At 40.7% G+C, this 14,839-nt stretch overlaps 1 protein-coding gene across 2 annotated transcripts in view; it reads right to left on the bottom strand.

Moving 5' to 3' along the window:
• Positions 1–384: 384 nt before the first annotated feature.
• Positions 385–14,839, bottom strand: part of RAD51 (RAD51 recombinase) — a 65,732-nt gene continuing 51,277 nt past the window's right edge. For both annotated transcript variants that reach the window (XM_073610295.1, XM_073610296.1), the window contains exons 7-10: positions 11,306–11,419; positions 6,274–6,403; positions 1,687–1,808; positions 385–1,567 (exon numbers count right to left, since the gene is read on the bottom strand). In XM_073610295.1, the coding sequence (XP_073466396.1) occupies positions 1,444–1,567; positions 1,687–1,808; positions 6,274–6,403; positions 11,306–11,419 (490 nt within the window). In that variant the 3' untranslated portion in view covers positions 385–1,443. The remainder of the gene's footprint in view (positions 1,568–1,686; positions 1,809–6,273; positions 6,404–11,305; positions 11,420–14,839) is intronic.

Here is a 14,839-nt window from a genome sequence, read left to right as displayed (position 1 = left end):
AATTCAAACTTTATGCATTGATGTGTACTGCGTTGGCAACACACTGCTACTTTTCCTCAGTGCATACCACTTCTGTATAGCGGTGAGAACTGAAAAGAACATCAGGAAAATTACCTTGAATATGTTGGGATTGCATTGGACAAGTTTCCTCTGCAAATATAGTGTTAATGGGGCCTTAGAAGCTGAAGACAGAATCTTAGTAACCATTTCGATATGTAGTTACCATGGTGCTGCAGATGTGATCAGCTATGACACCAGCCATTTAGGGGTTGAAAGTTCACCTGAGAGCCCACATAACTGTCACAGCTAACTGTTCTGTTCCTCTTTAAATAGAAAAAAAATATATAACAATGATCAATGCAAAAGTATGAAATTATTATTCCGTTTATTTTATCAATATATATATATATACACATCAAATCTAAAACAAAAGAAAAAACTTTTTTTACAACATCTTATAAGAGGGATGTCACCTGAAAATTCTGATGTACATATTTAGATTCTGTTGCCGAAACAGGTTGTTGCTCGCAACAGAGTTAATTTTTTTTTTTTAGTTTACATTATAAATTAGAACGATTTTAGGTGATATAGCATGCAGAAATCGCTGCGCACTGTATTCAACTTCAATGTAAAAGGTGAATAAAATACTGGCTTCAGCTCAGATCATACGATTAAGCCCAATGTGGGTGAAACATCTAAGAGGGATGTGACCAATGGAATGGGATGCGAGCTGAAGCCAGTTGTTCATTCACCTTACACTGGAGTTGATTACAGTGTGTGGCGGTATCTGCATGCTATATTACATTACATTTTGGAGTGAAATGTTCTCTATTTTTGCCAGCACTTGAATATAGAGTATAAACCTGGGAGACTGATACTTGGAGGCGCTGATCTCTTAAGGCGTTTGTTAAACTGTTTTAGGCGATTGTGGCCACAGAGTACTTTAAATAAACCATTTGAGTATTGCACATACTTCGCCATTTCTTTGTATCACTTGTGGATTTAATAGCTTGCCCTAAAAATTTAACTATTTGTGCAAATAAAGTATCATGTACACTATCCTCGCTAGTCACTATGGGCAACAGATCATTATTTTCAATGGTATTTAGATTTTAACTCCATTACTCCATTTTTTGTTTATTGTAGACAAAGTTAATTGAAAGAGAAGATCAAGAAAAATAAGTCCAAGTAATGCAAGTGATGTGAAAACCATAAATGTACAGTAAATTGTATTTTGTGCATGTACTTTGTTCTGTGAGCAAGATCAAAGATCCACAAAAAAACTTAAAATGTCAGTTGAAATATAACACACTTGGTTTTAGGGACATTAACTGTACAATGTATATTTCCTTCAATGGCAGTTATCTTGGTATCCCCATCCTCTGTACATTCTTTATGCAAGATGAGCAAGTCGTGTTGCATGTATATAGTATTTGTGAACATTCAGTCCTTGGCATCACCCACTCCATCTGCATTGATTGCAAACATTGCCTCAGCCTCAGGCAGACACGGAGAGTCATAGATCTTACAGATTCTGGTTTCTCCTCTACCCTTCCGTAAGTAAAGTCTGTAAAAAATAAAAAATTTAAAAACAAAAACACACAAGAAGTTATATTTATTGTGCGCAACACTAGGAATATCATAGCTATAAAGAAAAAAAAATTGCAACCTTTGCTTATGTCATACCTCGTAGTAGATGCATGTGCAATAATATTTCCTCCAATGGGCTTTTTAGGATCGGCAGCAAACATGGCAGCTCCATCCACCTGTGCTACAACCTGGTTTGTAATCACAACAGCTACTCCAAACTGAGAGAAAAACATGTGTTACGGAATTAAAGAGGAACTGCAGTCTGCTCACATAATGTGCAATAAAACCACTTTGCATTATATATATATATATATATATATATATATATATATATATATATATATATATATATATATATATATATATACACACACACATACATACATATACACACACACATATATATATATACATACATATACACACACACCGATTCTGTAATATTCTGCAGAAATCTCCCTCCCCCAAGTCTGGCTGCAGTCATTTTAACTGGGCAGCTGAAGCTGCTGCCTGTTCACTTCCTGGATTTACACACACAGCTCTGCAGCTTTCATTGGCCCTCTTATGACTCATCCCCCCCCTCCCTTCCTGGCAAACTCTCAAATAAGACAGCGAGAGAGAGAGCTGTGCATGATGTCATAAGCCTAGGCTAATAACAAGAAACAGGAAGTGGGCTGTATAAGGTATTTACTGGCAGAAAAAAAGTTTTACTATCCAATGTTAAAACAAGGGCAGAAGATTTAATAGATGGAAAGTTGAAAAAAATGACTGAAGATCAGCTTTAATGTCTAGTACTATATGCAGATGGCTAAAGTTTTATGTGCAATTCAACATTGCACAGATCAGTAGAGAATAAACTGTAACCACACCATCTCCCTTGAAATTCCACACTTAGGTCTCCGATGCCCACCATAGTTGATAGGTGGATTCATGTTGTGGCCATACGGCTCTGAGGTTTAGAAATATATGCCAAGACCTAAAAAACTTGGGCTGATTTACATTTTGACTGAAGATTCTCAACTCCTTTAGAAAATCTTACTCAATGGAGACTATGTTTTCCCTAATTTTGTTAATATAGTCTGGATTATCCCTACAATCTTAAATTTATAAAGATACACAGCAGAAAGCAGATCTATTTTCCTATGACAGGTTTTATTGTAGGGAAGGAATGAATCTTTTCTTAAAACAAGATTTTTTATTGTGCACATAAAGAATAATCATACAGTACATCAGATAGGGGTTACATCAACATTTATATCTCCGTAAATACAGCATTAGTATTGCAAATATCTCTGTAACCTAAGTGTGCCATTCGGGTCACCGAGCCTACCCTACTGTATATTTCAGTATATATGTGCTTTCCTCTTTTTTCCCCCCTAAAAACCAGTCAAAAAAATAACAAACAAGCAAAGAAACTCCACCCCCCCCCGGGATGTCAATATTCAGTGTTGTTTACTAAGATACAAGAAGGCCTAGCCTGTCTGTAGTGAAAGGAGCAGGCCAACTGTGCTCCTTTTGCCATGAGTTGGTAATAGCAACAGGTCATACCTATCTAATGGTCTAGGACCCCTCCTCATCCAGTGTATTCTCAGAGTCCACCCACCGGAGCCATACCTTCCTAAACTTCTTGGGAGCCCCCCTAGCTTCATAAGTCATTTTATACATCACATCTGCATTTACTATTTTTATCCACATCCCCAGAGTCAGTTGCTCATCATGTATCCAACGTCTAGCAAAGAGTTTCCTCACTCCAAAAGTATAGGATCCTAAGGAATAATTTAGTGTATGCATTTGTCAACAACATAGGGGAGAGCAAATGTTAGGAATGAATCTTTAAAGTGGTTCTAAAAAAAGTAAAAAGATTTTTTTCTTTACTTTCATGCATTGTATCTCTACGTACCTGAGCCTGTTCCAGAGCTGTGCATGAGAGCAGCAGCTCTCGCTCTCCTTATAGGCTTAGCGAGACAGCAGCAGGAGCCATTGGCTCCTGCTACTGTCAACTACAGTCAGTGAGGAGGGAGCAGGGCCAAGCCACGCTCTTTGTGATAGGGGCACTCAGTAGGGGGGGAGGAGTAGGTGTCAGGAGCATCCGCAGGAGGCCCCTAGAAGGAGGATTGTACAAAACCATTGCACAGAGCAGGCTAGTATAACCAGTTTCTATTAAAAAAAAAAAAAAATCAATGCAGTTTAAGTAACACTGTACTATAGATTATCATAAACCACCAATAGGAGTACAGCTTGTTGAAGTCAGATTACTGATTGGATTATTGTCTAGGAGTTGGTGCACTTACTATATTAAATAGGCTTGTTTGTGTTCAAAATACTGGATAGAGGGTTTTCTAACCTAGTCAAGCTGGAAGAACAAAAACTGCAACCACTAGTGCTCATGAGTAGTGGGGGGAGAGAAAACGACAAAAAAAAAAACAAAAAAACAAAAGACACCCCACGGCAAATGGGGACTTTAGAAAATATTGTCCATAACAATATTTATACACCAGTTCAGAAGTTTTAGGCTAGCACGTGTACAATATTTTAGAAAAAAAATTGTCAGATATGTCCAAGTTAGAGAAGGCACCTCATCCCAATAATTAAAAAAGGGAAGTAGAAAGGATGGGGATTATTACGGTGCCAAAACGATTCAGTCAAAAGTTATTAAAAATATAAATTTTATTACATAGTATCAAAAAACAAATATAATATACATAAACAGATATTCAAATAGGAATTAATTTATACCACTCTGGCCAATTGTAAACTAGATGTGCTCCTTTTCTTTTAATTCCTATTTGAATAACTGTTTATGTATATTATATATTATTGACTGAATAGTTTTGGCACCGTAATAATCCTCATCCTCACTACTTCCCTTTTGTGCAGTATTTTAGTAATTGTAGAAGTTTTCTACTTTGATCATACAAACGGCTCAATTTACAAAGCCAGCACACCAAAGTAAGAAGTTTAACTTTTACACAACAGGTCATACTTACCTGCTCTGTGCAATGGTTTTGCAGAAGAGTTAGATGAGAGCAGCACCAAGCAAGCTCTTGGTGTAGTACCATTTTAATAAGTGCCAGCAGGCAAGAAATATAGATATAGAGAGCTGTAGGTTTATGCGTATGTATTCACAGGTATACGAATTTGCAGATTGATAGTGATAGTCATAGCAGCATATATCTCCTTTGTTTTTAGCCACTAAAAGTTATTTGCTGGTTGCGGTCGCATTAAGAATAGGCGCCCTCATTTTGTTTTCGTTTAATGCTACACTTAGAGTAAATATTAAAGGCCAGGTTTGGCCCTTAATTGGACATACTAATTGGTATGTCCAGATATTTGTCTCTTGATATTGATAGTTCATATATTTATTATTTTCATCGTAGCCTGGTCTTTCCGTGTCCTGTGGCCACACGGTGCCCCGTGTGGTGGTGACCTCCCTTATGGTCTGCTGGGTAAGCTTGTAATGAGTTGGACAGAGTGAATATTTAGCTAAAATACATATAAATGGATTTTGTATAGAATGTTGTATCGATAATTGAGGATATATGTGACTATCTTTATTCTAGTCTTGACTAGTAGTGATCTGAAGAAGCTAATCTTAGCAAAACTTGTCGGGATCAGACATCACTCCATGACCACCTACACAATGGAAACTTATGACCAATGAAGTGATGTGTAAAATCTTTCTATGGATTCAGATTTTAATCCTTGTAAATAAAATGTATACGTTTTCTAATTGTCCTTTTCACTCCTTGGCACCGCCATAATCCCACAAAAATCCTATTGTTCCATATATTTATTGGAAAACTGAACAGACCGACGACATTAGGTAAATGGATCACAAGCCCATGCAGGGAGCTGGTAGTGTGCCAGTGAGGCACTGAGACTTACGGGTTCCATAGAGGACTGCTAAGCCTGGTGGAATGAACGGCTGCTTCTAAGCCTGCAGCTCCTGGGGCGGGCGGTGAGCCCAATGGATGCTGGATCTATGGCACACCCAGAAATGACATCTCCAGTAAGGGCTCATCACTTCAACTTCAACTATGGAACCCGCAAGTCTCAGTGCCTCACTGGCACTCTGCCATCTCCCTGAATGGGCTTGTGATCCATTTATCTAATGTCATCAATCTGTTGCGTTTTCCAATAAAGGATTGCCGTTTTGAACTTCTAATCTGTCTCTACCTATTTACTGGAACAGCGCTCTTTACCTACTTACTGGAATAGCGCTTCCTCTGCTGAATTTTGTGAGTTATAAACTGCCCACTAGATGGCGCTTCTATACACACGAGCAGTGGGGGAAATTACATGCAATTCGGACAGGAATGGCACCATGTTCCTGCTCAAAACGCATGCCATTCTCTGCAGTACAATTTGAGCCCATTGTTTTGCATTGATACAAATAGTGCCGCAAAGTATCGGTTTCGGTAGCATTTGGGCAAGTACAGATACTCGCTCAAATCCCTGGTATCAGCACCCATACCAGTATCCGTGCATCCCCATTTGAAACCATAGACACTCACCAAAATCAAAACATCTAATATTTTCATTGAGTTATTTGTGATTTATGAGGACTAGAAGGTGTTTTTTCCCCCCATCAGTTTATTCTTTGAATAACTGCTGCTGAATCACAGCACTTACTGCACATTCAAGATGTCTGCCGTGCTTAAAATCTCAAATTAGAGTACAAACCTCATCAGCAAGTCTTAGTAGCATTCTCAAAAAACGAGCCAAATGCATCTGTCTTGCTGAAAGTTCCCCTCTTCCTGAATAATCTGTCCTATATAAAGCAGTAGCACTGTCCACGATGAGAAGTGCATACCTAGAGAAATAAATAAGACAATATTAAAAAAACAAACAAACATTGAGGGATGCTTTGAACTGCACTGGTGTGGCCCTGGTGCCAAAGAAAAGGACAGCTAACTGTCCTGCGGCTTTGGTATAATTTCAAAAAGCGCACCAAAGATGCAGCACGCAGGAGTTTGTGCGCTTTCTGAAACTACACCAAAAAAGAAAGTCCTCGTAGAAGCCTATAGGAAAGCACAGCTAACTCGCATGAAAAAGGCAGGTTAGCTGCGCTTTAGCAAAAGCACAGCGGCAGAATGTGAAGCTGCCCTCAGCTTATAACAAAAAAAAGGGAGAGGGAGTAATACACAAGGATATCACATTCCCTGTTCGGAAGCATTCACATAGTAGGTGAGGTTGAAAAAAGACACAAGTCCACGTCGTATAAAAAAGAAAAATACCACAACCACACTATGTTGATTAAAGTATTCTATAAATTAGCATGGTTGTGACTGTCGATTTACCTTTCAATGACGTAGGCTGAGATTTTATGTGCAAAAACTGTTTTAAGCCATTAGTTCACCAGGGACCAGCCACACCAGAGGACCTCAATCCAAACATTTGGGCACTGAACCAAGCAAATTCATAGCCTGGACAGTGCATTTCTTTGGTAACAAATCTTTATAATGAAAAAGGAGGACAGACAAAAACCACAATCTGAGAACATGCTTTACCCACTTGTCTACACCTCCACAGCAGGAGTTAATTTAAGTAAAGGGAAGGAAGTACACATGTCCTGAAAGAGTCCTACAAAGTTTTGTTGCTGGCCTTTCAGGAAAGCACCTGGCGAAAACCCTGGTCCTGTCTGGAACTCCTGGAGTGGATCAGTACTGGCTTATGATTCGGTGAAGTTTTGACCAGATTAGTACATAACTTCCCCCACTCCATCTATAATTACAAGATAGTCCTAACAGCAGGCACTACAAAGCGCCTCAGTCCACACAATTCCCTCCCCTATGCCTTGTCTGAGGTTTCTTTCACTTTGTTATGGAGGCATGTGAACTGGGACAAAAGTCTCATCCACGCCAAGGATGATACAATTCATAAGGAGATCTCCAACGCGCAGAAACCTCCCCCACACAGCACCTCATGTCCACAGATACTAGCAGGGTTGAATGAGGTTGCTAAACTTTTATCCAACACTCATCACATGCAAATGCTACGCTCACCCTCTGACTCGATGCTAGACTAACTGACATTTCCAACCTCTCCCTCTCTTGTGGCATCTTCCCAAACTCTCTAAAACATGCGTTAGTCCCCCCCGTACTTAAAAAGCCCTCACTGGATCCCACCAATCTTAACAACCTACGTCCCATCTCCTTACTTGCCTTCCAAACTTCTTGAAAGACTGGTCTACAACCGACTGAGCGACCATCTGACCATGAACAAACTTCTTGATCTCCTTTAGTCCGGATTTCGCACTCAACACTCCACAGAAACTGCTCTCAAACTCTCAAATGACCTATTAACGGCTAAAACCAGCAGACACTATTCTGTACTACTACGCCTGAATCTCTCTGCTGCCTTTGACACAGTTGACCGCCCCCCTCCTCCTCAATAAACTCCACTCCTTTGGTCTCCGTGACTGTAATCTCCGCTGGTTCTCATCCTACCCATCCCACCACTCCTTCAGTGTCATAACTCTACTTCCTCCTCTCCTCTTCCTTTCTCCGTTGGGGTCCCCCAAGGTTCTGTTCTTGGACCTCTCCTTTTCTCAATCTACACCACCTCCCTGGGTCAGTTGATTGCCTCCCATGGCCTTCAATATCATCTCTACGTTGATTACACCAAAATCTATCTCTCCACCCCCCAGCTCTCTCCATCTGTCTCCTCACGCATCACCAACTTACTAGCAGACATATGAGCCTGGATATCACATCACTTCCTTAAACTCAACCTATCCAAAACCGAGCTCATATTTCCTCCCTCAGGTACCACTTCCCCTGATTTCTCTGTCAATATCAACGGCTCAACTATCAATTTGTCCCCCCATGCCAATGACCTAGGTGTAATCCTGGACTCTGAACTAACCTTTCGGCCCCACATCCTATCGCTATCCAAAATTTGCTGCCTCAACCTCCGCAACAGCTCTAAGATACGCCCCTTCCTAACCAATGTCACCACAAAGCTTCTAAACCACTCCCTGGTCATCTCCTGTCTCGACTACTGCAACTCCCTCCTCATTGGCTTATCTCTAAATAGGCTATCCCCACTTCAGTCCATCATGAACGCTGCTGCCAGCCTCATCCACCTCACAAACCGTTCAGCGTCTGCTATACCCCTCCGCCAATCCCTTCATTGGCTGCAACTCAGTATCTTGAATTTAATTTGTTGGCCAACTATAATTTACAAAGCCATCCACAACCTGGCCCCCAGCTACAATCACTAACCTAGTCTCAAAATACCAACCTAATTGTTCCCTTGGCTCCTCCTAAGATCTCCTGCCTTCAAACTCCCTTGTCACCTCATCACATGCTCGCTTTCAGGACTTCTCCAGAGCCTCTCCCATCCTCTGGAATGCTCTACCCCAATCTGTCCGATTTTCTCCTACTTTATCCACTTTCAGATGATCCCTGAAAACTCATCTCTTCAGAGAAGCCTATCTGGCACATCCCATCAGCACATCCCCCACAGTTATTACCCCTTGTATCTCTTGACCTTCTCTCAGATTGTAAGCTCCAAGGAGCAGGGCCCTCTGATTCCTACTGTATTTGTACTGTCTACCCTCAAGTTGTAAAGCGCTGCGTAAACTGTTGGCACTATATAAATCCTGAATAAGGGTACCTTATTAGGCAGTTAGTCACACATTGGAGTGTGGGCTGGCATGTGGATGCCTGACACAAACAGTTCTAGCTGAATTTAAAAAAGTAATGATGCATGCCAACATTTCACTGAGCTCTGGGCAAGGCAATAAAAATGGAAGATATTTTTCTAAGTCAAACTCCAATCTATTCCAGGTTAAATGCAATTTAACAAGTCAGTCATTTCCTCCTCGGGTACTACGTGGGAGGATCTGAACGCTTGAATAACACGATCAGTTCCAGTGTTGTAAAATGAAACAATATGAATAAGCAGTGGGCCAATCACAGGAGCAAGAAATAACATTTCTCTGGGCTTGCTGTATACATTGTGTGTACATTAGTCAAATTATATTTTTGAGGATTAATCTCATTAGGAGAATATCGGTGTGTGCACAATTATTGGACAACTTTTAGTTTACAGAATTATGCAACTAAATGAAAGACTAGAATTTTTCCCATCTCACTTGTTTGTCATCTGTTAAAGTGCGAAAAAAAAAATATATACACAATAATAATAATAAATAATACAACAGTGACAAATATAGCCACCCTTCTTTTCAATAACAGTCATAAGCCTTCAATTAATGGAGTCTGTCAGTTTGACGATCAACTTTCAGAGAGGTGTACTGTATTCCTTTCACCATAAATCTCCCGTTTAAGAAGTGCCCATTAGTTCTCAATAGGGTTTAGGTCAAGTGAGAAAGGGGGCCATGTCATTCTTTCATCTTTAAGGTCTTTACTGGCTAGCCACGCAGTGGAGTACTTGAATGCATGTGATGGAGGATTGTCCTGCCAAATATTATGGTCTTCTTGAAAGATGAAGACTTTTTCCTGTACTACTGCTTGAGGAAAGTTTCTTCTGAAAACTGGCAGTAGGTTTGGGAGTTGATTTTGAGTTCATCTTCAACCCCAAAAGCAATTAGCAATTTCAAGAGTGTTGCATCCCTCTGAAAGCCTTTTTACAATTTTTGACCAGTCAGTTAAATCTTTTTTGGCCCATTTTGCCTGAGGAAAAGAAGCTGCTTAATAATTATGCATACCTTGATAAAGGGTGTTGATCTTTTTAGGCCACACCCTCCCTCATTACACAAATACACATCACCTGATATGCTTAAATCCAATAAGCATTCAAGTTTAAAGAGCTTGGGAGTTGGGACAATATGCATAAAAATGATGATTTGGTCAAAAATACCCACTTGCCTAATTGTGCAGTGTAGTTTTCACAGTTACAAGCAATATATGGATTTTCTGTCCAATTAGAAAACCATAGCTGGTTGTACACCGAAATAGGAGTGGATTTCTTAATATTTCATAAACTACCTTTCTTTAACAAAATTGATAGATTGTGACAGAAGCAGAGTCCTCTATTAAAACAGGCAGGGACAAAATAGATCTATTCTCTTGGAACTGCACTTTTGGAGGTGGCTCTACAAATGTTAGGGGAAAACTGCAAAATACATGTATTTGGTAACCCATATTTTACCCCAGAGCTCTAGACAGACAAGGCTTGGTGGATACCTGAGAAATTTACCACTTTCTCAAACTTAACATGCAAAAGAATTTGCTTTAGTCATTTCTTGATAAAAAGGTTAAGAAAACACTCCATTACAGGGGGCCCAGGTACAAGGATCAGAAAACTGCTTCTTAAATTTCCCATAAGATGGTTGCATGGTTTGACTCGCCCTATATATTCTGATATCAAAAGCAGCATTGCCAACATGTAGCTGGCAAAATGGAAAGCAATTATGCCACCTTGAGAAAATTTCATCTTTCAATGTATTTAAACAGATGAAACCAGGTTTTCTATGGTGAAAAAATCACCCAGGAAAATGTCATGTTTTAGAACATGGGGAACCTGGAAATTAAGAGTTGATTGCTTCTGTTCAGCTTTGTTGAAATTTTGCAAAAATAAGTGGAGAAATGGATAAGACCAGCTTCATAAACTGGTGAAAGTAGAGCCACTATTAGAAAAAATGAGCAATACATAAAGTTCAAACTTTTACAAGCCACATGTATAGTTTTGTAAATTTGCACAATGTCCTATACATTGCATTAATATAAACAATGGTTAATTTTACCTGGATTCTGCCATCATGGCAGACGCCTGATATAAAAGCTGAGTTTGATGGTCTGTGTTAAACGCCCGAGCATAAGCCACATTGTCAAGAACATCACTGCCAGACAACCCATACCTATTAGGATAAAAAAAAAAAAATATTATATCACAGGCCAAAAAGGGTGCAATTTCCCTTTAGAGCCCCTTCACACTCACAACGCCCGGGCTTCGGCGGTAAAGTGCCACTATTTTTATCGGCGCTTTTCAGCCGCTAGCAAGGCACTTTTAACCCACGTGAGTGGCCAAAAAAAGGGTTAAAAGCACCGCGGGGCGCTTTAGGAGCGGTGTATACACCGCTCTTAAAGCGCCTCAAAGAAGCTGCTTGCAGGTCTTTTTTTGATGTCCTGCCTGTCCCTCGGGCTTTCACATTGGAGTGACAGGAGAGGCGCTATTTTTAGTGCTATAGTGCCTGTAAAAGAGCCTCTGTGTGAAAGGGGTCTAAATAAAAGCATATATGATATTCCATGCTTACGAAAAACTTACATGCCTAAGCCAGATCAGACTACTAATTCTGTGATAACTAGAGGTCGAGCTGAAAGTTAATTAAAAAGGAGAACCTTCTCATTGAAAGGGAGAGCAGCGCCGCTCTAAGCGTAATAAATTAGTTAAAAAAGTTTTAATTTGCTTTAAAAATACACTCACATTTGAGCAGTGTTAATGAGGCATTGTTATGGTTGGTCTGTCAGCTGTCCTGGATGTTCCCTCGGTTCCAGCTGGGCGGCAGTGATGGATCAGTCCCCAGCCGCTCTGGTGCTGTCCGTAGCTCCAAGGCTGGAGGATATCACCGCAGGCACGTCAACAGGAATCGTCAGATGCTTGAGAACAGGGGGCGTGGCTTGAGCGCTCGGAGCATGCGTGCTAGATCAGGCATGTGATTCGGCCATCATCGGCACAGCTTATGTGGAGAAAGGGGAGGGAAAGGGGCGGCGCCAGGAATTTTGTGGTCAATGAGATTGTCAACGCACATTTGTAAGTATATAACTAATGAACCTCCTACTCATGTTTATCCTCTAAACCAGTGTTTCTCAACTCCAGTCCTCAAGGCGCCCCAACAGGTCATGTTTTCAGGATTTCCATTATTTTGCACAGGTGATTTGATCAGTTTCACTGCCTTAGTAAATACCACAGCTGTTTCATCTGAGGGAAATCCTGAAAACATGACCTGTTGGGGCGCCTTGAGGACTGGAGTTGAGAAACACTGCTCTAAACACACACAAAAAAAAAAAAAAAAAAAAAATTATAAGGCTACTCATATTACTTCACTCTATTTCATTTTAACTCATTCCATTCGATCTATTTATATTTTTTCTGTATTTTATTTGATTTCATCACTATAGTTTACTTTAATTCGATTTTCATTTTTATTTCAATAACTTTTATTTCATTTTATATTATATATCTTATAAAAAAAATACTAATAATGATCTCATCTTCATAGGTTGGACTTGGACTGTCTTTTTTCAACCTCACCTACTATGGAACTATGTATCTCAGTTCATTTACTCATCCTTAGTCCTGTGTCGTGTACATATATGTATGGACTCCTTTAACATCTCTTGCCAAACACAAGCACCCTGTTGTATGGCTAAACCGATTTGTGCACGATCCATGCTTTGGAACTAGCGCTGGTCTGCTGCACCTTACAGTTCCTGGCGCCGCCCCTTCCTCTACATAAACAGTGCCGATGATAGCCAAATCACATGCCTGATGAAGGAGCATGCATATTCCGAACGTGAGCGCTCAAGCCATGCCCCCCGTTCAAGCGTCTGACGATTCCTGTTGACGTGCCTGCTGTGATATCCTCCAGCCTCAGAGCTACGGACGCCACTGGAGCGGCCGGGGACTGATCCATCACTGCCGCCCAGCTGGAACCGAGGGAACATCAAGGACAGCTGACAGAACAACCAAAACCAATGCCTGATTACCGCTGCTCAAATGTGAGTGCGAGTGTATTTTTAAAGCAAATTAAAGCTTTTTTTAATAAATTACACTTTGAGCGGCGCTGCTCTATCTTCCTTTCTCTCATTACCATAGAGTCTCTTTTGTTCTCCTGAGCTGTTTGCCGCTTTCAACTCTCACCAGAATCTTTAACAGGTCTGGATCCAGAAGAAAATGGACTAAGCTTCCAAATACTAACTGGACTCTTACTATTATTATCATCGTTTACTTCTCACTATTGGCCCCTGCCAGCGCTTTATCCCACCCTCCTTTACTGAACCTTCTAATAGATGCTGTGCAGATCATATTGCATTACCACTGATTTCTATAGATCTGTCAATTCAAGTGACCTTTTTATGCACGTTTGAAAATGCAACTTTGTTAAATAAAAGGAATCAGGAAAAAAAAAAACAAACACCACCACACACACCTGACTAGCTGTGTGTTTGGTTAAAGCTGTCCTACCATGCTGGGGAAGCCAATAACTATAAAAGCCCAGGTTTGCAGAAATCTACCTCCACATAAGCAAGGCATGTTTAAAGTAATTTTGCAAATGTTTGTAAAATGGTTACATGAATAAAACAAGAACCTTTAGGTTCCCACGTGTACCTACCAAATATTTTCACTGAAAGGATTCCAGAGAATTCATGTAAAGTCTAATATTTACATTTAAGTACAGCACTGCTCCCCCACCACCACCATCCCAATCACAGTGACCAACAGTCACAGGGGGCATAACACTTGATATTATCAGATGTAAAAAAAAAAAATTAAAAGCATAAATTGTCCTGAAACTCTAAAACAGGTGAAGATATATGCAGTTGCCAGGCACCTCTAGGGGAGAGGTAATTGTCACTTCACATTCCTGAACAAAGACTTTCATGGAAAAAAAATCACCAGGTACAGTAAAACCTTGGATTGCGAGCATAATTCATTCCAAAAACATGCTTGTAATCCAAAGCACTTTTATACCAAAGCGAATTTCCCCATAAGAAATGGCAACTGACATGATTTGTTCCACAACCATTTATTCATAAGTCCTTCAGTTTATAGTCCATATAAAAAGATTATAGCAATGTGATGGGGGACGGGGGGGGGGGTGCAGGGGACCAGAGGACCCACAGGAGGAGGACACAGGGGAGCTGGAGGATACAGAGTTCAGTTGGGGTGATCGGTGCAGCGGCAGGGAAGTTATAATCACCAATCTCCTTGTGTGGCTTTCAATAGAGCAGCTGAAAGCCATGGAGGAGAGGAGGTGAAGCTGCTGTCAGCCGCTTTATTGAAAGCCACACAAGGAGATCGGCGATTATAACATCCCCCGCCGCCGCACCGATCACAGTGAGGTATCGAACTAGGCATCGGGATCATTTGCATGAGTATACTATAAATAGCCTCCTGTAGCAACGTTCCCTTAGGCATGTAGAAGGAGCTACATGCTCCCAGCGCGTAGCCTTCCTCTCATCTGGTCTGTCCAATCCATCCGGTGACATCATTTCCGCTGTGCGTTCCACGCTGGTCAGTGCAGACTCCCTGGGCTCTCCCAGGCTCCTCAGCACAA

Source organism: Aquarana catesbeiana, linkage group LG13, assembly GCF_042186555.1.
Source record: "Aquarana catesbeiana isolate 2022-GZ linkage group LG13, ASM4218655v1, whole genome shotgun sequence".
Taxonomy (NCBI): Eukaryota; Metazoa; Chordata; class Amphibia; order Anura; family Ranidae; genus Aquarana; species Aquarana catesbeiana.
This window is presented reverse-complemented; position numbering and strand designations above follow the sequence as displayed.